The following is a 23,523-nucleotide window of genomic DNA, read 5'->3' as shown; positions in this document are numbered from 1 at the left end:
CCTTCTTGAACCACTGCAGTCCATGTGGTGTAGGTACACCCACTGTAGGGAAGGAGTTCCAGGATTTTGATCCAGCGACAGTGAAGGAACGGTGATATATTTCCAAGTCAGGATGGTAAGTGACTTGGAGAGGAACTTCCAATTGTGGTGTTCTCATCTATCTGCTGCCTTTGTCCTGGTGGTCATGGGTTTGGAAGGTGCTGTCTAAGGAGCCTTGGTGAACTCCTGTAGTGCATCTTGTAGATGGTACACACTGCTGCTACTGTGCATCAGTAGAGGAGGGAGTGAATGTTTGTGGATGTGATGCTTTGTCCTGGAAGGTGTCAAGCTTCTTGAGTGTTGTGGGAGCTGCACACATCCAGGCAAGTGGAGAGTATTCCATCACACTCCTGACTTGTGCCTTGTAGATGGTGGACAGGCTTTGGGGAGTCAGAATGTGAGTTACTCATCGCGGGATTCCTAGCTGGTTCAATTTCTGGTCAATGGTAACTCCTAATATGTTGATAGTGGGGGTTTCAGTAATGGTAATGCCATTGAATGTCAAGGGACGATGGTTGGATTCTGTCATGTTGGAGATGGTCACTGCCTGACACTTGTGTGGTGAGGGTGTTCCTTGCCACTTGTCAGCCCAAGCCTGGATATTATCCAGGTCTTGCTGCATTTGGGTGTGGACTGCTTCAGTATCTGAGGAGTTACGAATGGTGCTGAATATTGTGCAATCATCAGCGAACATCCCCACTTCTGACCTTATGATGGAAGGAAGGTCATTGATGAAGCAGCTGAAGATGGTTGGGCCGAGGACACTACCCTGAGGAACTCCTGCAGTGATGTCCTGGAGCTGATCTCCAATAACCACAACCATCTTCCTTTGTGCTCGGTATGACTCCAACCAAGTTAAGTTTCCTTTAACATTTTGAATTTTGTTACAGTGCCCGAGACGAGGCTATTTATCCCGCTCTGATTTATTGATTTTTTAATTTATTCATTTTTGTTTACTCAAAAGGGTATGTTACTTCCGTTAATGTTGCAGCTCATTTCACTGGATTCCAAAAGGACTCGATCATGTGGATAAGCTATTTCACTTTGGACAGGACTCGAGGACAGTGCCACTGTTTTAAGAGGGGTAAATACACAACCAATCTGCAGATATATGATTTCAGTGAGCAGCTGATTAACCTATGGAGCAGGATCCCTCGGCAGATGGTGAAAGCAGTTCATATTGATTCATTCAAATACAAATTTAAAACATTTATTTCAGAAAATAATATTTTGGATGACAGTCTATGAGGGACTTGGGCCATGGCATGTGCTGAGTGTAGTGCTTGCTGGGGGTGGGGGGGCGGGGTAGTGGTACAACAGGTACCTTAAACTTTGGACCTAAGGCTTGTTGAACATCGCTGATTTTAATCTCACCACCACTGGGTGCGGTACTTTCAGCTGCCAAGGTCCGAAGGTCTCGAATTCCCTCTCTAAACCTCTCCTGGCTCTCTCTCTCCCTCTTCCTTAAAACTTAACCAAGCGTTAGTCACCTATCCCTAATATCTCCTTATGTGATTTGATGACAACGTTTATTTGATGTGCCTCTTGGGGTGTTTTACTACATTAAAGGTGGGTTATCATTTAGTTTTATGTACCAATGAAATTCTGGCTTCAGGTCTTGGTCAAAAAGAAACTTTTGTTATTAAAACCATGTGACTCTGGCTACTCACTTTAGAAAGTATTTTGTTATTTTCTGATATTGAATAACAGGTTGAGCAAAGTGTAATCCAGTTTTAATTTCCTGAATTACTTCAAGTAGCTGAAACACCTGTCATTAAATCATTCTCTCAACAAATGTAGAAAATACTAGGAAATACTTCTAGGAGATAGATTGGAGAAGTTAGGACTGTTTTCCCTGGAGGATCGAAGGTTGAGAGGAGATTTGATGGAAATATTCGAAATCATGAGGGGTCTGGACAGAGCAGATGGGGAGAAACGGTTCCCATTGGTGAAAGGACTGAGAATGAGGGGACGCAGATTTAAAGTGATTGGCAAAAGAAGCAAAAAGGGACACGAGGAAAAACCTTTTCACGCAGCGAGCGATAGAGGACTGGAATGTGCCCTTTCAGAGTGTGGCGGAGACAGGTTCGATCGAAGAATTAAAAAGGGAATTAGACTGTTATCTGAAAAAGGACGGACGTGCGGGGTTAGGGGGAGAAGGCGGGAGGAATGGCACAGGGTGAATTGCTCATTGGCAGAGCCGGTGCATACTCCATGGGTCGAATGGCCCCTTTCTGCGCTGTTACAATTCTGTGTTGCAATGACTTCCAAACTGAGGTTGTCCTCACATCTGATGTGGACTAATTGGTGTAGATTGATTTCCACAGTCAACAAGAACATATATAGTTGTATCACATTGAGTTGGCTATATCTGTCTCCAATGGGCTTTAGTTCAGTGTTTGGTACGGCCTGAAACTGTTTCCAAGTTCGGAGGAGCGAAAGGCTGCTCAAGCAAGGGAAAAGGGTGGAGTAGACGCTGCAGTTCCCAAAATCACCACTGGGGGTGGAGTAGTCGCTGCAGTTCCCAAAATCACCGCTGGAGGGGGTGGGGTAGGCGCTGCAGTTCCCAGAATCACCACTGGGGGTGGAGTAGTCGCTGCAGTTCCTGGAGTCACCGCTGAGGTGGAGTAGTCGCTGAAGTTCCAGGAGTCACCGCTGAGGTGGAGTACGTGCTGCAGTTCCCGGCGTCACCGCTGGGGTGGAGTAGGCGCTGCAGTTCCCGGCGTCACCGCTGGAGTGGTGTAGGCGCTGCGGTTCCCGGAGTCGCCGCTGGAAGTGGAGTAGGCGCTGCAGATCCCGGAGTCACCGCTGGGGGTGGAGTACGCGCTGCAGTTTCCGGAGTCACCGCTGAGCTGAAGTAGGCGCTGCAATTGCAGGAGTCACCGCTAGGGTGGAGTAGGCGCTGCTGCAGGCGCTGCAGTTCCCGGAGTCACCGCTGGGGTGGAGTATTCGCTGCAGTTCCCGGAGTCACCGCTCGGGGTGGAGAGGGCGCTGCAGTTCCCGGAGTCACCGCTCGGGGTGGAGAGGGCGCTGCAGTTCCCGGAGTCACCGCTGAGCTGAAGTAGGCGCTGCAATTGCAGGAGTCACCGCTAGGGTGGAGTAGGCGCTGCTGCAGGCGCTGCAGTTCCCGGAGTCACCGCTGGGGTGGAGTATTCGCTGCAGTTCCCGGAGTCACCGCTCGGGGTGGAGAGGGCGCTGCAGTTCCCGGAGTCACCGCTCGGGGTGGAGAGGGCGCTGCAGTTCCCGGAGTCACCGCTGAGCTGAAGTAGGCGCTGCAATTGCAGGAGTCACCGCTAGGGTGGAGTAGGAGCTGCTGCAGGCGCTGCAGTTCCCGGAGTCACCGCTGGGGTGGAGTATTCGCTGCAGTTCCCGGAGTCACCGCTCGGGGTGGAGAGGGCGCTGCAGTTCCCGGAGTCACCGCTGGGGTGGAGTAGGCGTTACAGTTCCAGGAGTCACCGCTGGGGTGGAGTAGGCGCTGCAGTTCCCGGAGTCACCGCTGGAGGTGGAGTAGGCGCTGCAGTTCCCGGAGTCACCGCTGGGAATGGTGTAGGCGCTGCAGTTCCCGGAATCACCGCCGGGGTGGAGTAGGCGCTGCAGTTCCCGGAGTCGCCGCTGGAGGTGGAGTAGGCGCTGCAGTTCCCGGAGTCACCGCTGGGGATGGTGTAGGCGCTGCAGTTCCCGGAATCACCGCTGGGGTGGAGTAGGCGCTGCAGGAGGCGCTGCAGTTTGCGGAGTCACCGCTGGGGGGGCGGTGGTGGAGTAGTCGCTGCAGTTCCCGGAGTCACCGCTGGGGGTGGAGTAGGCGCTGCAGTTCCCATTGTCACCGCTGGGGGGGGGGGGGTGGAGTAAGCGCTGCAGTTCCCGGAGTCACCGCTGGGGGTGGAGTAGACGCTGCAGGTCCCGGAGTCACCGCTGGAGGTGGAGTAGGCGCTGCAGTTCTTGGATCCGCTAAAATGGCCGCCAAGAAGTCAGGGACTCGGCTGGAGATTGAAATCGAGCGCTGCCGGAATGAGTGTCTCTGGGAGAAGATCCCTGAGCTCATTAAACAGTTGTCGGCGAAACTTATTGGCAACGGTGAGGATCCGCGGCCTCTCCTGTCGGTAGCGGAGCGGCTTCCGGGTGATGGTTAAGCCGGCCGTGGCCGGGCCGGAGGCCGGGGTTTCTTTAATTTCCTTTCCCGCTGCTGCCGGATTTTTACCTCAACGTCCGGATGTTCGAAAGAACCTTCCAGCAACCGGGATAACCGTTACCGCGCCCGGACCGGAGTTATACCGGAGTCAAAGCACCCCCACTCCCCCCGACCCCCCCCCCCCACTCCCCAACCCCTAGTCCCCAACCCCCCCAACCCCCACTTCCCAACTCCCCGACCCCCCCTCCCTGACCCCCCCTCCCCGACCCCCATTCCACGACCCCCACTCCCTGACCCCCCCCCACTTCCCGACCCCCAATCCCCGACCCACCCCCCACTCCCCGACCCCCACCCCCCCGAACCCCACCCCCCGACCCCCCACTCCCCGACCCCCCACTCCCCCCGACCCCAACTCCCCCCCGACCCCCTCTCCCCCCCGACACACCGACACCCACTCCCCCCGACACCCACCCCCAAGTGTGTCATCACCATCTTGCAAGATTTGTTTTCTGCTTTAAGAATGAGCCTGTAGTAGGTAGTATGTATTGTACCCTGGAATCAATGTTGAATAAATATATGGTGCCTTGGTGCAGTGCTGGCTACACCACACCTGGCAGAATCCAACACAGAACACACCCAGCAGAGCTCAAGGGATCAACGTTGGACAGGACACTGCAGAGTGCATTGACAGCTGGAACCTGTTACAATGAAGTGCCACCTTGCTACTGCACTGGAGTGTTGGTCCAGCTAAATCTTCATCCTCTTAGGCAGTCCCTCGGGATCGAGGATGACTTGCTTCAACTCAGGTTTGATGGTTTCTGAGATGGCTGGTAAGGTCAATGCCCAATCTACAGATTCTGCCACGTGCAGGGCAGGTGGTGCATGAAGGTGGATAAAATGTTGGGAGGTTTGTGCCCACTCTCTCCAACACCTTGACTTCGCCTCTGCACATCCCTGACAAAGTCCCTCCATGTGTTTGGTGCCTTTCCGAATGAACCTTCTCTATTTTGGTTGGTCACAAGCCCGGGTCTCCCATGAGTCGGTGGGGATGTTTGACCTCTTCAGGGATACTTTCAGGACGTCCCAAAAGTGTTTCTGCTACCCCCCCGGGAGCTTCCTGTCATGACTGAGTTCCAAGTAGAGCAGCCACTTCCGGAGTTTAGTGTCAGGTTTTGAAGCAGCTGGTCAAGCTGGTTTTGAGTGATTAGCAGCGCGATGCTGGGAATGTTGTGTTGGGAGAGGACGCTAATGTTGGACCACATTTCTTGCCACTGGATTTGGAATATTTTACAAAGGCACTGCTGATGGTGGTACTTCATTGCTTTGAGATTCTGGCTGTAGGTTAGTCAAAGCCTCTGACGCATACAGGAGCCTAGGATCACTGTTGCTCTGTAAACCGTGACCTTAGTCTCAGGTTTCAGATCCTGGTCCTCAAATACCTTTTTCCTCAGTTGGCTGAAGGCTGAGCTGGTACGTTGGAGGTGATAAATTTCGTCGAGTGGAGGCTCCCAAGGTGAGGAAAGTGGTCCGGGATCTTGCCATTGCCTGGGTTGGTGTGGGAGCTGGTTGGAAGAGGAGCTTAGTTTTCCAGGTGTTTAGTGAAAGGTCTGTTTTCTGATATCCTTCGGGAAGGAATCGGCAACGACCTGGAGCTCGGTTTCTGAGTGAGCATCATCTGCATATTGAATGCATGCTGCACTTGGAAGTATCTTGGATCAGTTTACTGCTCTTTCCCCCACCACTGCTATGATCGAGATACTGCTTGTGACTGGCTACTGATTTGATTGATTTTCAGCTTCAGATGACAGAGCAGGGAGGCTCGGGGACTGGAGTCCAGTAACCCGGGGCTGCAGACATAATATGGGGCATGCTCTGGGGTGTGTGCATGGGTAACTAGCCTGCAGCTGACCCTCATTGATGTTGGGGGGGGAATGGGGGGCTGATAAGCAGAGCCTGGCCTCCAATTGCCTTGGGAACTCCCTTGTCATTGGACCAAGGGCCCAGATAAATATTCAGGTCCGGAGTGGTGTGTGAACCCCCACGACCATCTGACTGTGACGTGACAGCATTACTAACTGAGTCACAGCTGACACAAGTGCAGCGTGGGGATCTCCTGCAATTTTCTGAAGAGATGATGTTACAATCATCTTTTACATCCATCAATCAGTTTTGGGAGCAGAATGTGAATGTTTAAAAAGATAAAGAGCGAGCAGTATCTCTTACAACAGTGCCTGCAACGCAGAAAGCACTTCTTTGGCTGTAAAGCACTTTGGGGAACACTGTGTTGAGAGGTGCTATTGAAATGCAATTTTTTTTCTTTAAAGCTCTTTTGTCTCTTCTCTTTCTAAGATGACCTGGCAGAGCTACTACTTGGAGAGTCAAAGCTGGAGCTGTACCTGAAGGAGAATCCAATCAAACAAGGGGTCACTCCTCCAGACGCCAAGCCAAAGCTAATCGAGGTGAAGAAGCACTTGATAGCTGCACTTGACAGAGGCAACTTAAAGGTAACTCCTCTCTTGTTCAGGGGCTGACTGCAAACTTTGTACCTGAAATAAAAACAGAAAATGCTGGAAATGGTCAGCAGCGTCTGTGGAGGGAGAACCATTTTGGGTTGATGGCAGTTCAGATAAAAGGTCATCAACCTGAAACGTTAACTCTGTTTTCTCTCTTCACAGATGCTGCCTGACCTGCTGAGTGTTTCCAATGTTTTCTGTCAGACGTTTTTGACAGCCGTTTGTAAGCCGCACCTCATAGTATCAGCAGCATGTTAACAGAATCCTTCTAATCCCGAAATCTCTTTCCAACTTCATTGGTTTAAAAGAAAATTGAAACATTCACACTGCTGCCTTGAAAATGTTGCGTTGCTTTTTGCCGGAGGTGGCGCGGTCTGCAGGGAGTGTGGCCCTCACCGCAGGGTATGGAGCCTGGCTGGTATAAGCGTTTGGCGTTTTTTGCTTACCATCCGTTTTGACCCGAATGTACTTCTGTGAAGGGACTTGGGATGTTTGTTTTGTTTACTTTAAAGGTGCTGTATAAATGCAGGTGCTCATAATAAATCCTGATTTACTATGAGCACTGTCACGGGAGACTCATGAGTCATTATAGAGGTTTTGAGAGTGTCTATTAGACCTTGGATTTCACACTTCAAAACGTCACAAATATTTTTAACAAATGTCATGCTCAGGTCAGTTACAGGTCATTTGCTGTTTGTTAGAGAGAGTTTGAGATCAAGCTGAAGCGAGTAATTTACACCTTTAAGTCCGCTAACTTATCTCGTTAATTTGAGTTTAGTTGTTGCTGACTTCAGGCTTTTCAGAAATGAGATTTTATAAGCTTAAAGGGGCAGGCCACATTACAACAGCGCATCATTGGTTGTAAAACGCTTTGAGATGTTCGTTAGGTCGTCATGAAAAGCACTATATAAATGCAAGTCCTTTTAATACTCATCACCTGAACAAGCTTGTTATTTAATGCCTGATCTTTGAGTTTAAATAAATATTTTTTTTTTAAAAAATTGCCCTCCCTTGACCAGCCATGGTAATTGCGGCTGTACCTGATGATCTTCCTGCCACTCCCAGCGCTCCTCCATGTGCCTTCTCCTCCAAGGTGAGGTGGCCAGTCTGCTCTGTTGCATACGTGGCAGCTTCTTCCCCCTCCAAGCTGGCTCCAAGCTTGTCTCTGGCTGTTGCTCATTCATGTACCACTTGACTACTTTGCACATCCCTTCAAGTCTCTGGACCCCATTGGTCCACATACTCCAGTTTGAGAAACATTGTGCTGGTGTTTTCGGAGAGATGTTCACGTGCTATTTGTTCTTTTGTCAGCAAGACTTTGCACAGGAAACCAACTTGATTTTGGCCAAGTGTTACTACGTGGAGGGTGACCATACCCGAGCTCTCACTCTGTATTCCAAGGTAGACCTGGACAAGCTACAGTTGGTGGCAGTGCCCGTTTACAGGCTCAGAATCATCGCTGAATCTTATGCTACAAAAGGTGAGAATGCTTTTCTCATATAAACTTTGAACACCTAATTCGTCATGTTCTGAAAAACATAGTGCAGTTATTTAACCACCTGTGATGTGATGTTATGTTATTTAGCATGGTTATACAATGAGACTTGAAAACGAAAGGCCTGCCAAGACTGGAATTCTGAATTTAGAACAGAAATGCATTGTGGGGGTCAATCAACTTTTGAAAGAAAAGTGTGTGAGGTGCAACATAATGGGTAGACCCAGCCAAAAGATGACCTTGTGTCTCCCTCTGTCTCTCCATCTTATTCAGGGGAGGTGGTGGTGCAGTGGTAATTTCACCGGGCTAGCAACCTGGGGACATGAATACAAGTCCTGCCAAGGTGGAATTTAAATTCAATTCATAAATCTGGAATTAAAAGCTGATCTCCTGGTGTCCACAAAACTGTTGTTGATTGTCGTAAAAACCCATCTGGTTCACTAATACTATTTAGGGAAGGAAACCTGCCATCCTTGCCTGGTCTGGCCTATCTGTGACTCCAGATCCACAGTAATGTTGTTGATTTTTAAATGCTCTCTGAAGTGCTCAATTGTATCAAACTGTTAAGTCTAAAAGGAATGGGACCGAATGGACCTCCTGACATCGACCAAGGCACCGGAAACGACAATGGCACACCCAGCCCTGTTGATCCTGCAAACATCTGGGACTTGTGCCAAAATTGGGAAAGCTGTCTCACAGACTAGTCAAGGACCAGCCTTGGTCTGTAGTGGTGCTACCGAGCCACTCCTGGTGTTGGGCATTGAAGTCCCCCACCCAGATAATGTCCCAGACACCACTATCACCATCCCTGGGTATGTCCTGTCCCACCGACAGGACAGATCTACCAGAGGTGCCAGCACAGCGGTAAACAGTCAGGAGGGTGTTGCTCTGGGAGTCCTCAACATTGACTCTGGACCCCATGAAGTCCCATGGCATCAGGTCAAACATGGGCAAGGAAACGCCCGGCTGGCTACCACCTACCTCCCTCCATCAACTTTTCCTCCACCACTCCCCCCTTCCCCTCAGCTGATGAATCAGTACTCCCTCCAAGTTATGTTCAACATGGAGAAGCATTGAGGGTGGTAAGTGCACAGAATGTACTCAGGGTGGGGGACTTCAATGCCCAGCACCAAGAGTGGCTCGGTAGCACCACTACAGACCAAGTTGGCTGAGTCCTAAAGGACATAGCTGCTAGACTGGGTCTGTGGCAGGTGGTGATGGAACCAACAAGAGGGAAAAACATACTTGACCTAGTCCTCACCAACCTGCCTGCCATAGCTGCATCTGTCCATGACAGTCTTGGTGGAAGTGACCACCGCACATTCCTTACGGAGAAGTCCCATCTTCACATTGAAGTGACCCTCCATCATGTTGTGTGGCACCACCATCATACTAAGTGAAATAGATTTCAAACAGATCTAGCAACTCTAGACTGAGCAGCCAGGAGGCACTGTGGGCCATCAGGAACAGAATTGTACTCAACCACAATCTGTAACCTCATGGCTTGCTGTATCCCCCACTCTACCATTACCACCAAGCCAGGGGAATAACCCTGGTTCAATGAAGAGTGCAGATGGGCATGCCAGGAGCAACACCAGGCATTCCTAAAAATGAGGTGTCACTTGGTGAAGCTACAGCACAGGACTACTTGCGTGCCAAAGAGCAGAAGCAACATGCAATAGACAGGGCTAAGCTATCCCACAACCAACTGATCAGATCTAAACTCTGAAGTCCTGCCTCATCCAGTTATGAATGGTGGTGGACAATTAAACAACAAACTGGGCAGGAGGTTCCACAGATATCCCCATCCTCAATGATGGGGGAGCCCAGCATACCATATTCAGTGCAAAAGACAAGGCTGAAGCATTTGCAGCCATCTTCAGCCAGAAGTGCTGAGTGTATGATCCATCTCGGCCTCCCCTTGAGGTCCCTAGCACCATAGATGCCAGTCTTCAGCCAATTCGATTCATCCTGCATGATATCAAGAAATGGCAGAAGGCACTGCATATTGAAAGGCCTATGGGCCCTGACAACATTCCAGCAATAGTAGTTTAAGACTTATGCTCCAGAACTAGCCACACCCTCAGACAAGCTGGTCCAGTACAGCTACAACAATGACATCTACCTGCCAATGTGGATAATTGCCCAGGTATGTCCTGTACACAAAAAGCAGGACAAATTCAATCCGGCCAGTTACTGCCCTAACAGTCTACTCCCGATCAGTAGCAAAGTGATGGAAAGTGTCATCGACTGTGCTACCAAGCGGCACTTAAATAACCAGCTCGCTGATGGGCAGTTTGGGTTCTGCCCAGGGCCATGGAGCTCCTGACCTCATTACAGCTTTGGTCCAAACATGGGCAAAAGAGCTGAACTCAGGAAGTGAGGTGAGAGTGACTGCCCTTGACATCAAGGCAGCATTTGACCAAGTGTGGCATCAAAAAGCCCTAGCAAAACTGAAGTCAACGGGAATCGTGGGGAAAACTCTTCACAGGTTGGAGTCACACTTAGCACAAAGGGTTGTGGTTGTTGGAGGTCAATCATCTCAATCCCAGGACATCTCTGCAGGAGTTCTTCACGGTAGTGTCCTCGGCCCAACCATCTCCAGCTGCTTCTTCAATGATCTTCCCTCCATCATAAGGTCAGAAGTGGGGATGTTTGATGATTGCACAACATTCAATACCATTTGCAACTCCTTAGATACTGAAGCAGTCCATGTGCATATGCAGCAAGACCTGGACAATGTTCAGGTTTGGGTTGATAAATGGTGAGTAATACTTGCACCACACAAGTGCCAGAGAATCTAACCATTGCCCCTTGCCATTCAATGACATTACCAGTGCTGAACCTCCCACTATCAACATCCTGGAGGGTTTACTATTGACCAGAAACTGAACTGGACTAGCCACATAAATACTGTGACTTCAAGAGAAGGTCAGAGGCTTGGAATTCAGAGGCATGCCACTCACCACCTGACTCCCCAAAGCCTGTCCACCTTCTACAAGGCACAAGTCAGGAGTATAAGTCAGGAATATTCCCCACTTGCCTGGATAGGTGCAGCTCCCTTAACACTCAAGAAGCTTGACACCATCCAGGACAAAGCAGCCTGCTTGATTGGCACCATATCCACAAACATTCACTCCCTCCACCACCGACGCACAGTAGCAGCTGTATGTACCATTTACAAGACGCACTGCAGGAATTCATCAAGGCTCCTTCGACAGCACCTTCCAGACCCATGACCTCTGCCATCTAGAAGGACAAGGGCAGCAGCTGCATGGGAACACCACCATCTGCAAGTTCCCCTCCAAGCCTTTCACCATACTGACTTGGAAATATATCACTGTTCCTTCACTGTCGCTGGGTCAGAATCCTGGAACTCCCTTCCGAACAGGGAGTTCCTACAGTGCATGAACTCCAGCCGTTCAAGAAGGCAGCTCACCACCACCACCTTGAGGGCAATTGGGGATGGGCAATAAATGCTGGCCTAGCCAGCGACATCCATATCCCATGAATAAATATTAATAATAAAAAGCTTCTGCCTCAACTGCTAACTTTGGAGTAATTTCCACAACCTTGTTATCCTGTGAATGAAGAGGTTTCAAGGCCATTTTCTAAATCTTTTAAATTTAATCCCACCAGCTTGGAAATTAATGTAACTCCTCTATTCCAGAAAGGAAGATGATAGAAAGCAGGAAACTGCAGGTCATTTATCCTAATACCAGTTATAAGGAAAATGCTAGACTATTATTAAGGAGGTTATCCTAGGGCAGTTAGAAAATCTCAGTGCAATCAGGCAGAGTCAACGTTTTGTGAAATGGGAAATATGTTTGACTAATTTATCAGAGTTTTTTGAGGCAGTAACAAGCAGCATGGATAAAGGGAAAAGTTGGAGATAGGCTTGTGAAGGGAAGAGAAGGGTAGAAGTTGGAAGCAAAGTTGACGAAATTTTCCGGTTCAGGATGAGAGGAGAAAGTAGCACTGTTATAGTCATCAATATACTGGGGAAAAGAGGTGAGGGAGGGGGCCTAAGTAAAGACTGAAACTAGGAATGTTCCACATCTCCCATAAAAATACAGGCATAGCTATGACCCTTGTGGATATTTATAACAACACCTTTTATTTGGTGGAAGTGAATGAAGTTGAAAGAGTTGTTCAATGTGAGACCAAGTTCAACCAGGTGGAGGAGTGGTGATGCATCTATTGAATGGGTTGAATTCTTTCTAAACCTTCTACACTTCCTATAATTTGGAACCCAATAGTGTACACTTTACTCCAATTGAGCTCTTAGTAAGATTTAAAATAGCCTCATCGTTATCTCTTGGCTTTTATTTTCTATGCCTCTTGAGTGGAATCTTGATTTCTGTATTTTTTTTTAAGTATCCCTGTTTAGCTGAGATTCCTATGAGGAATCATATGAGGCAGCCACAAATCCCTGTGCTGATACGGTCACTGGGTTTGGGACAAATAGTAGTATAGAATTCCATGACTAATATTTGCTCCAAATATTTTAAATGTGTGTGTTCTTTTTGAATTCCCATTGAAAAGCATTTATTTACTGTTTAATGGGCTGTCTCATCTTGGAGTACAGCCAGTAGTACAGTTTGAGGGCAGTCTGTGGGTTCAAGGTCAGCTATTAATCACAGCATCTGTCAGATGAAAGGATAACTGCAAAGCAGTCTCTTTGCCAGGCTTCCCATTAACTGTCTTAGCCTTTACTTTCCGATGAGCCATATTTTTAAATTCATTTATAGAATGAGAGAATTGCTGGCAAGGCCAGCATTTATTGCTCGTCCCTAATTGTCCTATTGCAGCCCCAATCCTGAGCAGTAAGGATGGTGATGAGAACATGTGGCTTTTTGAGGTGGCTAGGACTTTTACATTTATTACCCTGTGGAAATATAACCTCCTTTAGTTACAATAAGGAATCTGAAAGATCTTTTACAGCCGGTTGATTCCATTTGGAATGGCTCATGACCAAAGTGGGCCACTTGCTCATTGTGATTGTGCCAATTCTTCAAAAGACTTATCCAATCAACTCCCACAAATGTAAGACGCTCAGACTGCTTAAGAGAGTGACTGATACAACTGACCTATATTAGACCCATTTCTGTTAACAATAATGTGATTGAGCTCTGGAATTCCCTCCCTTAACCTCTCCTCTCTACCTCTCCCTCTCCATAAAACTGCTGTCCATATTTGGCTCAATGTCAAATTTTGTCCGGCTAAGCTCCTGAAGAGAGAGGTTCAAAGACAATTTATAAATGAGAATAGTAGTTGAATCAGGACATGGGGTAAGGAGATGAGAAACATAAGTTTTAAATTGCTAGGGGAGAGACAAACTGAAAGAGGCTCTAGGGTTTTTGAAGCCCTGGGAAAATGGTGGTTTTTGCTGTGGTAAGTTTCCAAGGCACAGGCCATCCCCAGGTAGCTGGCCCCCTTTATGTGTGAGTCCAGGTAGTGGGTGATAGCCTGCTGTTCAACTGTTAGACCATCACCGCTGCACCTACTCCTTTTCTCATCAGACAGCAACCAGAACTGGGAACTGAATATTCGTCAGGAGTGGGAACTCCAGCTGATCTTTGCTCTGCCTAGCCCAGATGTCACCAGCTAATTGCAGCGTTCTGGTTATCCAGGCTGAGATCAATTAATGCAACATTGGCTAGTAATAAAAAAAAACCCTGGTTACTGGAGAGTGATCAGCAGCTGATCTACCTCCACTTAGCCCAAGAATATTTTGGGCCTCAGCAGCTTCTGAACTGCAGCCAAAGTTGAGATCAGCTAATACAGAATGAGATTAAACTAGGTGCCTTCTAGTTTGAAATTTACTTATATGACTCCCTTAATGTATGGATTGAAGATATGGGGAGCTGCTTAGTGTTAGTGAGCGAAGTATATTCTGTGATCAAACATTGGATTTTCGGCTGAGCATTAAAGGTTGCCAACTCTTGTAGGACATGTTACTGGAGGTTTCATCACATGAACTCTTGCCCCAATCCATCCCACCCACACACTCATTTCTGCCATTCATTTGTAACTCCTCAGATACTGAAGCAGTTAATGCATACTGCAAGACTTGGACAACATTCAATCTTTGACTGTCAAATGACAAGTAACGTTTGTGCTACAAAAGTGCCAGGCAATGACCATCTCTCCTTGACATTCAATGGCATTGCCATCACTGAATCCCCCACTATCAACATCCTGGGGGTTACCATTGACCAGGAACTATAAATACTGTGGCTACGAGAACCGGTCAGAGGTTGGAAATTCTGCAACGAGTGACTCACCTCCTGACTCCCCAAAACCTGTCCACCATCTACAAGGCACATGTCAGGAGTGTGATGGAATACTCCCCACTTGCCTGGATGAGTGCAGCTCCAACAACACTCAAGAAGCTCGACACCGTCCAGGACAATGCAACCTGTTTGATCAGCACCCTTGTTTGTGTATCAGTTGTGTTTAATTATATGCAGGCGAAGGGCATTAATTGGGGCTCTGCTTGAGCACGCAGCTCCTTGTGAACAGAAGGATTAGTGTCCCCACCTGTCACACGAAGATTGGGGTTTAATTCCCCGACCGGGAAGAGTCACTGCCTACATAATTACAGGCTGAAGAAGGCGATGTGCTTTGTAAGCAGCTCCTGTTAGTATTGTGGTTAGCCTCCCAGCCTGTCACACAGGAGATGAGGGTTCAATTTCCTAACAGGGAGAAGTCATTATTTGTTTAAATGATTAGCTGCCGAAGAGGCTGATGTGTTTCAGAGCACGGGTAGCTCAGTTTTTAAAGTTTCAGACTATTAATCAGATTTCCAGCATCCGCAGTATTTTGCTTTTATTTTGACCTGAGGTTTGCAGGTTTCAATCCCTGTGTAACATGCTGCTTAGGCAGCTCCCCTTTAGTATAGTGGTTAGTATCCCCATCTGTCGTGCAGGAAATTAGAGTTCAGTTCCTGACTGAGAAAAATAGGGAGAATGAAACACGGTGCAGGACCTCAATTATGACCTGCAGCCCCTGTTTATGGACCCAGGAGGTTTCCATGCCTCCTTGCAGGAGTTGCATGTCTTTTACCAGGAACTGATCAAAATCTGGAACATGGTTGCCTCGCACCAGGGATCCCTCCCGTCAGGAGTGAAGGCTATCGTTCAAGAGCTGCTACTCAGGGATCCACATCTCCACCAGTTCAGGTGGCTGATGAAAGGGAGGGTTCAGGGTGCTGAGGTGACCAGAGTCAGGGACGTACTGGATGACGGAGGAGCGGGCTGGGTGATGTCACAGCAACTTGCACGTCTGTTCGTGTCCAGCTCACGGCCAATGCCATCCACAGTCTTAAAACTGTGGTGCTCAGCCCTGATTGCGCTCGAGGTGCCGAGGCGGCTCAAGCGTGTCTGAACTGACCCTCATTTGGATGGGATTTCGCATTGACCCCAGGTCTTGAATCCTTCGGGAATGTGGGCCTCACAATTTGAGCCATTTCGTGCATGGAAAGGTTTCCTGTACAGGCTGTTGCTGCACACCCTTCTCTTTCTCGCCCATGTCAACTGCCCAGACACATGCCGTCTGGAGGTGGCATGGGCCCCCAGTGGAGGACTCTCTATGCGGTCATCCTCCCCTTTACCATCAGAGGCTTGGTGTGGAGGCTATAGCATGCAGCAGTCCCATTCAACCATAGATTAAGATGGTTTATGTACTGTTTTTCTGCGGCCTCAAGGAGTCTGTGCTCTGTCTGTATGTAGATTGTGTGAGGCTGCAGCCTCTTTTTGACTATTTGAGAAGGCTGCTGCTCAAATTCTGGTTGCACTTCAGCCCCACACTCCTTGGCCATCTGGTTCGGAGAGGGGGGGCGGAGGACTTCCTTGTTAGCCTGCTCCTGGGTCTGACCAAGGCGGCCGTTAACAGGCCCAGGCAGCGGGCAGTTGAGGGGGTCATCTGGCCAGACCATCTGCCCCTCTTCCTTGGCTAGGTTCGTGTCTGACTGGCCCTGGAGAGGGAGTGCGTGGTGTCCACAGTGCGCTTGAGACCTCTTATGACTGGTGGGCACCGCAGGGGCTGGAGTGCATCATCAGCTCCCAAAACAACATTTTAATTTAATTGGTTTAAGTTTCCTTTAAAAGTTTCGTCTTTTGTCATAGTGCCCTTTTAAGGGGCTATCAGTTAATTTGTCCATTTGTTTATTTTTATTGGTTCTCAAAAGAGTATAATGAAACATTTAATGAAACTGTGATGTGGTTTTTCCTCCTATGGGAGAGACTAGAACTACGGGACACAGTTTAAAAATAAGAGTCTCCTATTTAAGACTGAGATGAGAATTTTTTTTCTTTGAGGGTCGTTTGCCTGTGGAATTCTCTTCCCTAGAGAGCAGTGGAGGCTGGGTCATTGAATATTTTAAAGGCCGAGTTAAATAGATTCTGGATCAACAAGCGAGTCAAAGGATATAGGGGGTAGGTAGGAAAGTAGAGTTGAGGCCACAATTAGATCAGCTTCTTGAATGGCAGAGCAGGCTCAAGGGGCAGAATGCGCTGTATGTTCATATGTGGTCCAGATAGGAAGTATATGCTTGTAATGGTTCACTCTGTAAATAAATGTATGACTGAAATAAGATTATCCCAAGTATCACATTTCACCAACTGGCTTTCTGGATTATAACATTCAATCCTCCATCACTAGCGCACACTGGCAGAAGTGTGTATCATCTATAAGATGCACTGCAGCAACCCGCCAAAGATGCTTTGACAGTGCCTTCCAAATCTGTGACCTCTATCACCTAGAAGGACTAGGGCAGCAGACACATCGGAATGCCACCATCTGCAAGATCCCCTCCAAGTCACGCTCCAACCTGACTTGGAACTGTATCGCGTTCCTTCACTGTCCTTGGATCAAAATCTTGGAACTCCTTCCCTCACTCCACTGAGTGACCCACACTACATGGACTGCAGGGGTTCAAGAAGGTGCCTCTTCACTTTTTCCAGGACAATTAGGTGTGGGCAGTAAATGTTGACCTTGCTAGTGATACTCACACCTCAGGAACAAACAAAGAAAAAATGAACCATATCACAGGGCTGCAGTGACAGCTGCTGCTGGGGTGGGGACTGAGTTTGTGAATATAACTTGTTCTGCTTTATCTTGACCTGACCGTGCTTGATACTGATACTGAATTCCTGAAAGTCTAAAGTGTTTCATTTCTCAATATTCACACCCTCCAGTTTCATATGGGCATGATAATACATATTGAAAAAATGAACACTGTGGCTTACAAGCATTGGTGTGCTTGATCTTATAAAAGCTGCTGGGTATGTGTGGGAAGAGTGGGAGATGCGTTATTTATGGACAATTTTTGAAAGTATTCATTGAAAAGTAGTGTTGTTCCTGCTGTTCTGCTTTCTTATCAGACGGGGGCAGCTGAGTATGCAGGACTGCATAGCGATCACCTTTAGGGCATGTTTGGTGTTAGTTGTGTAAGCTTATTATGGTTCAGCATTCCGTGTGTGTGTAAGATCTACCCTGCAATTTCTATATTTTTGATCATATCAGAGACCTTCAGCCTACATATGAGAACTGATCAGCACATTACTGAGGTTCAGTAGTTATGGGGCTGGACTAGTAATCCAGAGGTTGAGCGCTCAGAACCCCTCTGGCAAGTGTGAAATTTCATCTATGGGTTTGCAAAAGTTGCTTAACTGTTCACTAATATTCTAAAGGCAAGAAAACCTGACCAACTCCCTTGCCTGGCCTAGCCTACATGTGACTCCTTTCCTTTCATTACATGATTAACCCTTAATGCCCTTTGAGTTACACACCACCACCACCTTCCCTGAGAAATTGTGAATGGGGAATAAATTCGACCATGTCAGAGTTGGATCAATGATGTTAGGGAGCGGTGATAACATGTTCAGCAAATCCATCCAGAGATGCAATGAAGAGTTCTGTGAGGTGATGTAATTTCATTGTATAATTATGAAATTGTTTATAATCATTGCATCCTTAACATTTTTACTCATGATACAGTAATGAGAAAAAGACGCCATGAAAAAACAGTGCTGTAGCTCCCTCCTTATTAGGATCATGTTGCAGCTGGCCATTTATAAATACTGCTCATAGCCATCTGCTTGTTCCTTATGCTGAATGTTGTTATTTTTTAACGTTTCACTTTAATCCACAGAACTTTCAGTCACTTAGTTCTGCTCCAAAGTCCTATGTTCCTGTATAGCTTGTCATTTTTCTCCACATTTTCGAAAGCCTCATGGGGAAGTCGATGGAGTCATGGTATTGTCGCTGGACTAGCATTCCAGAGACCCAGGGTAATGATCTGCCTGCCCAGGTTCGAATCCTGCCACGGCAGATGGTACAGTTGGAATTCACTAAAGATCTGGAAGTAACATTCTAATGATGACCATGAAACGATTGTTGTAAAAACCCAACCGGTTCACTAAATCTGTCTTCCCTACTTGTTCTGGCCTACATGTGACTCCAGACCCACAGCAATGTGGTTGACTCTTAAATACCCTTTGAAATGGCTTAGCCAGCCACTTAGTTGTATCAAACTGCTACAAAATCACAAAAAAGGAATGAAACGGGATGGACTACCCGACGTCGGCCTAGGCACTGGAAATGACAATCTCAGCACTGTCAACCCTGCTAAGTCCTCAAAAGTGCCAAAATTGGGAGAACTGTCTTGCAGACTAGTCAAGCAACAGCCTGACATAGTCATCCTCACAGAATCACATCTTACAGATAATGTCCCAGACACCGCCATCACCATCCCTGGGTATGGCCTGTCCCACCGGCAGGAGAGACCCAGCAGAGGTGGGGGCACAGTGGTGTACAGTCAGGAAGTTCTCAACATAAACTCTGGACCCCATGAATTCTCATGGCATCAGGTCAAACATGGGCAAGGAAACCTCCTGCTGATTACCACGTACCGCCCTCCCTCAGCTGATGAATCAGTGCTCCTCCATATTGAACACCACTTGGAGGAAGCACTGATGGGAGCAAGGGCACGGAATGAACTCTGGGTGGGAGACTTCACTGTTCATCACCAAGTGGCTCGGTAGCACTACTACTGACCGAGCTGGCCGAGTCCTAAATGACATAGCTGCTAGACTGGGTCTGTGGCAGGTGATGAGGGAACCAACAGGAGGGAAAAACATACTTGACCTCATCCTCACCAACCTGCCTGCCACAGCTGCAACTGTCCATGACTGTATTGGTAGGAGTGACCACTGCACAGTTGTTGTGGAGACGAAGTCCCACCTTCACATTGAGGATACCCTCCATCGTATTGTGTGGCACTACAACCATGCTAAATGAGTTAGATTTCGAACAGATTTAGCAACTCAAGACTGGGTATCCATGAGGCCCTGTTGTACTCCCCCATTCTACTTTTACCATCAAGCCAGAGACTCAACCCTGGTTCAATGAAGAGTGCAGGAGGGCATGCTAGAAGCAGCACCAGGCATACCTAAAAATGGGGAGTCAGCCTGGTGAAGCAACAACACAGGACTATTTGCGTGTCAAACAGCAGAAGCAGCAAGTGATAGACGGAACTAAGTGATCCCACAACCAACGAATCAGATCTAAGCTCTGCAGTCCTGCCACATCGAGTCGTGAATAGTGGTGGACAATTAAACAACTCACTGGAGGTGGAGGCTCCACAAATATCCCCATCCTCAATGATGGAGGAGCCCAGCACATCAGTGCAAAAGATAAGGCACACAGGATTCACAACAATCTTCAGCCAGAAGTGCCAAGTGGATGATCCATCTAGGCCTCCTCTGGAGGTCCCCAGCGTCACAGTTGCCAGTCTTCAGCCAATTCGATTCCCTCCATGTGATATCAAGAAATGGCTGAAGGCACTGGATAGTGCAAAGGCTATGGGCCCTGACAATATTCCGGAAATAGAACTGACAAATTGTGCTCCAGAGCTTGCCGCGCCCCTAGCCAAGCTGTTCCTTTACAGATACAGCGCTGACATCTACCCGGCTATGTGGGAAATTGCCCAGGAATGTCCTGTACACAAAAAACAGGACAAATTCAACCCAGCCAATTACCATCAGTCTACTCTCAATCATCAGTAAAGTAATGGAAGGAGTCTTTAGCTGTGCAATCAAGTGGCACTTGCTTAGCAATAACCTGCTCTTTGACTCCCTGTTTGGGTTCCACGAGGACCATTCAGCTCCTGACCTCATTACAGCCTTGATTCAAACATGGACAAAAGAGCTGAACTCCAGACGTGAGGTGAGAGTGACCGCCCATCTCATCAGGGCCACGTTTGATTGAGTGTGACATCAAGGAACCCTAGCAAAACTGAAGTCAATGGGAATCAGGGGAAAACTCTCTTCTGATTGGAGTCATACCTAGCACAAAGGAAGATGGTTGTAGTTGTTGGAGGTCAGTCATCTCAGCTTCAGGACATCACTGCAGGAGTTACTCAGGGTAGTGTCCTCAGCCAAACCATCTTCAGTTGCTTCCATCATAAGGTCAGAATTGGAGATGTTCGCTGATGATTGCACGATGTTTAGCACCATTTGCGACTCCTCATACTGAAGCAGCCTATGTCCAAATGCAGCAAGACCTGGACAATATCCAGGCTTGGGCTGACTACTGGCAAGTAACATTCGTACCACACAAGTGTCAGGCAATGACCAGCTCCAACAAGAGAGAATCCAATCATTGCCCCTTGACATTTAATGGCATTGCCATCACTGAATCCCCCACTATCAAGATCCTGGGTGTTATCATTGACCAGAAACTGAACAGGACTAGCCATATAAATACTGTGACTACAAGAGCAGGCCATAGGCTAGGAATCCTGCAATGGGTAACTCATCTCCTGACTCCCCAAAGCCTGTCCACCATCTACAAAGCACAAGTCAAGAGTATAATGGAACTCTCCCCACTTGCCTGGATGAGTGCAACTCCCACGACTCTCAAGAAGCTTGACACCATCCAGAACAAAGCAGCCCGCTTGATTGGCGCCACATCCACAAACATTTGCTCCCTCCACCACTGACACACAGTCGCAGCAGTATGTACCAGCTACAAGATGCACTGCAGGAATTCACCAAGGCTCCTTCGACAGCACCTTCCAAACCCACGACCACTATCATCTACAAGGACAAGGACAGCAGATAGATGGGAACATCATCAACTGGAAGTTTCTCTCCAAGTCACTTACCATCCTGACTTGGAAATATATCACCGTTCCTTCACTGTCACTGGGTCAAAATCCTGGAACTCCCTTCCTAACAGCACTGTGGGTGTACCTACACCACATGGACTGCAGCAGTTCAAGAAGGCAGCTCACCACCACCTTTTCAAGGGCAACTGTGGATGAGCAATAAATGCTGGCCCAGCCAGCGAAGCCCACATCCCGTGAGTGAATAAAGAAGCAACTTTCTCCTTGGGTCCTTCTGTCACCTCACATGAATTTTCCTAATTACTACTGATGTGTGTCTCGCCACCCCCTCCGTGGCCAATCACTGCCTTGGAAATTGTTATCGGCTAGTGGGGAGCAATTGTTAGTGAGTGACTATAGAGTAGTGGTAGTGTTTGGAATATTTTAAATGAGTTTCACCTAACTTTTAGAAGCATACAGTCCAATGGAAATTTATTTCACGTGCCTTTTCTGCACTTGAATCTGCTGCCAATAATTCAGGCCTTTTTTTTTGCACAAAACATTGAATTTGCCAGGAGACATTTAGACTGCAGCAGCACTGAAGGAGGCTATTCAGCCCATCATGCCTGTGCAGGCTCTTTTTTTAGAGCTAGCCAATTAATTAAAATGGTGACATTAAATTAGTGCAGAGAAATTCAGATGAATTGAGTGTGTATATTTTCTATTTTATGTAAGCGACTGTAGGATACACATGTAGCACTGTGCAACTTATGCTTCCATGTGCCTGAGACGCTAACCTACAGCAACACGTGTTAAAAATTTGTAAGTACCGTGCTGTGTAACCACAAATAATATTGTAGTGTGTATTACTGGCAGTGGGAAACTTCAATTTGAACATGTACCTGCAGTACGGTGCTTCAGAATTGTAGCTTGAAAAACATCTGAATTTCTTTTCCCAAATGTAAGCTACTAGTTGGTTGTGAGAGTTGTAACTTTGGCTCTTAAAGCATATACTGTTAACAGACTGTCACAGGTCAGCCAGCACTGCTGTTGACGGATCTTCTTTCAAGCAGAAATCGTGCATTTTTTTCTTGAATTGCTTGAGGGGAGTCCAGCACTAACACTGGTTTTCTAAATGGTGTTTTTTGTGACTTGTCGCTTCCCACTGTCTACCTCTGTAATGCCTCTTGTGCTGGGAGAAAGGCCCAAATAACAGTCTGATCCCCAGGTCTTTTTGATGTTTGTGGCCACTTTGAAAACCAGCTCTCTTACTGTTTTGATTCTCCTGCTAGTAGCAGGTGGTTGGAAGCAGAGAGAGAGAGAGACAGACACACTTTCTTCTAAAGTAGGAAGAAATCGACAACTGAAATAAAAATACAGGGGTACTCACTAATGGAAAAGAAAGACTTGCATTTATGTGGCAAGCTCAGGATATCCAAAAGCTTTACAGGTAATCAAATATATTTTGAATTGTAGCCACCATTGTAATATAAGAGACGCAGCTTCCAATTTGCGCACAGCAAGATCCCACAAACAACAAAGTGATAATGGCCAGGTAATAATCTGTTTGTGATCTGTTCAGGGAGACGATGGCATAGTGGTATTGTTGCTGAACTAGTAATCTAGAGACCTTGGGTAATGTTCTGGGGACCCGGGTTTGAATCCTGCCACGGCACATTGAATTTGAATTCGATAAAAATATGGAACTAAAAGCCTAATAATGACCATGAAACCATTGTTGTTTGTTCTAAAAACCCTTTAGGGAAGGAAGTCTGTCATCCTCACTTGCTCTGGCCTACATGTGGTTGACTCTTAAATTGCCCTCTGCAATGGCCTAGCAAGCCACGCAGTTGTATCAAACCGCTACAAAGTCACAAAAAAGGAATGAAACTGGACGGACCACCTGGCGTCAACCTAGGCACTGGCAACGGCAAAGACAAATTCAGCCCTGTCGACCCTGCAAAGTCCTCCTTACTAACATCTGGGGGCTAGTGCCAACATTGGGAGAGCTTTCTCACAGACTAGTCAAGCAACAGTCTGACGTAGTCATCCTCACGGAATAATATCTTAGAGATAATATCCCAGACACCACCATCACCATCCCTGGGTATGTCCTGTCCCACCGGCAGGACAGACCCAGCAGAGGTGGCAGCACAGTGGTATACAGTCAGGAGGGAGTTGCTCTGGGAGTCCTCAACATCGACTCCGGACCCCATGAAGCCTCATAGCATCAGGT

General features: G+C 47.6%; 1 protein-coding gene across 1 annotated transcript in view; it reads left to right on the top strand.

Annotated features, from left to right (window-relative positions):
- Window positions 1–3,948: 3,948 nt before the first annotated feature.
- Window positions 3,949–23,523, top strand: part of ttc7b (tetratricopeptide repeat domain 7B) — a 303,169-nt gene continuing 283,594 nt past the window's right edge. The window contains exons 1-3 of the mRNA XM_041214518.1: window positions 3,949–4,113; window positions 6,518–6,672; window positions 7,993–8,161. Coding sequence (XP_041070452.1) covers window positions 3,993–4,113; window positions 6,518–6,672; window positions 7,993–8,161 — 445 coding nt within the window. The 5' untranslated portion in view covers window positions 3,949–3,992. The remainder of the gene's footprint in view (window positions 4,114–6,517; window positions 6,673–7,992; window positions 8,162–23,523) is intronic.

Source organism: Carcharodon carcharias, chromosome 20 (assembly GCF_017639515.1).
Source record: "Carcharodon carcharias isolate sCarCar2 chromosome 20, sCarCar2.pri, whole genome shotgun sequence".
NCBI classification, from domain to species: domain Eukaryota; kingdom Metazoa; phylum Chordata; class Chondrichthyes; order Lamniformes; family Lamnidae; genus Carcharodon; species Carcharodon carcharias.
The sequence above is the reverse complement of the archived record's forward strand: the minus strand, read 5'-3'. Positions and strand labels throughout refer to the sequence as shown.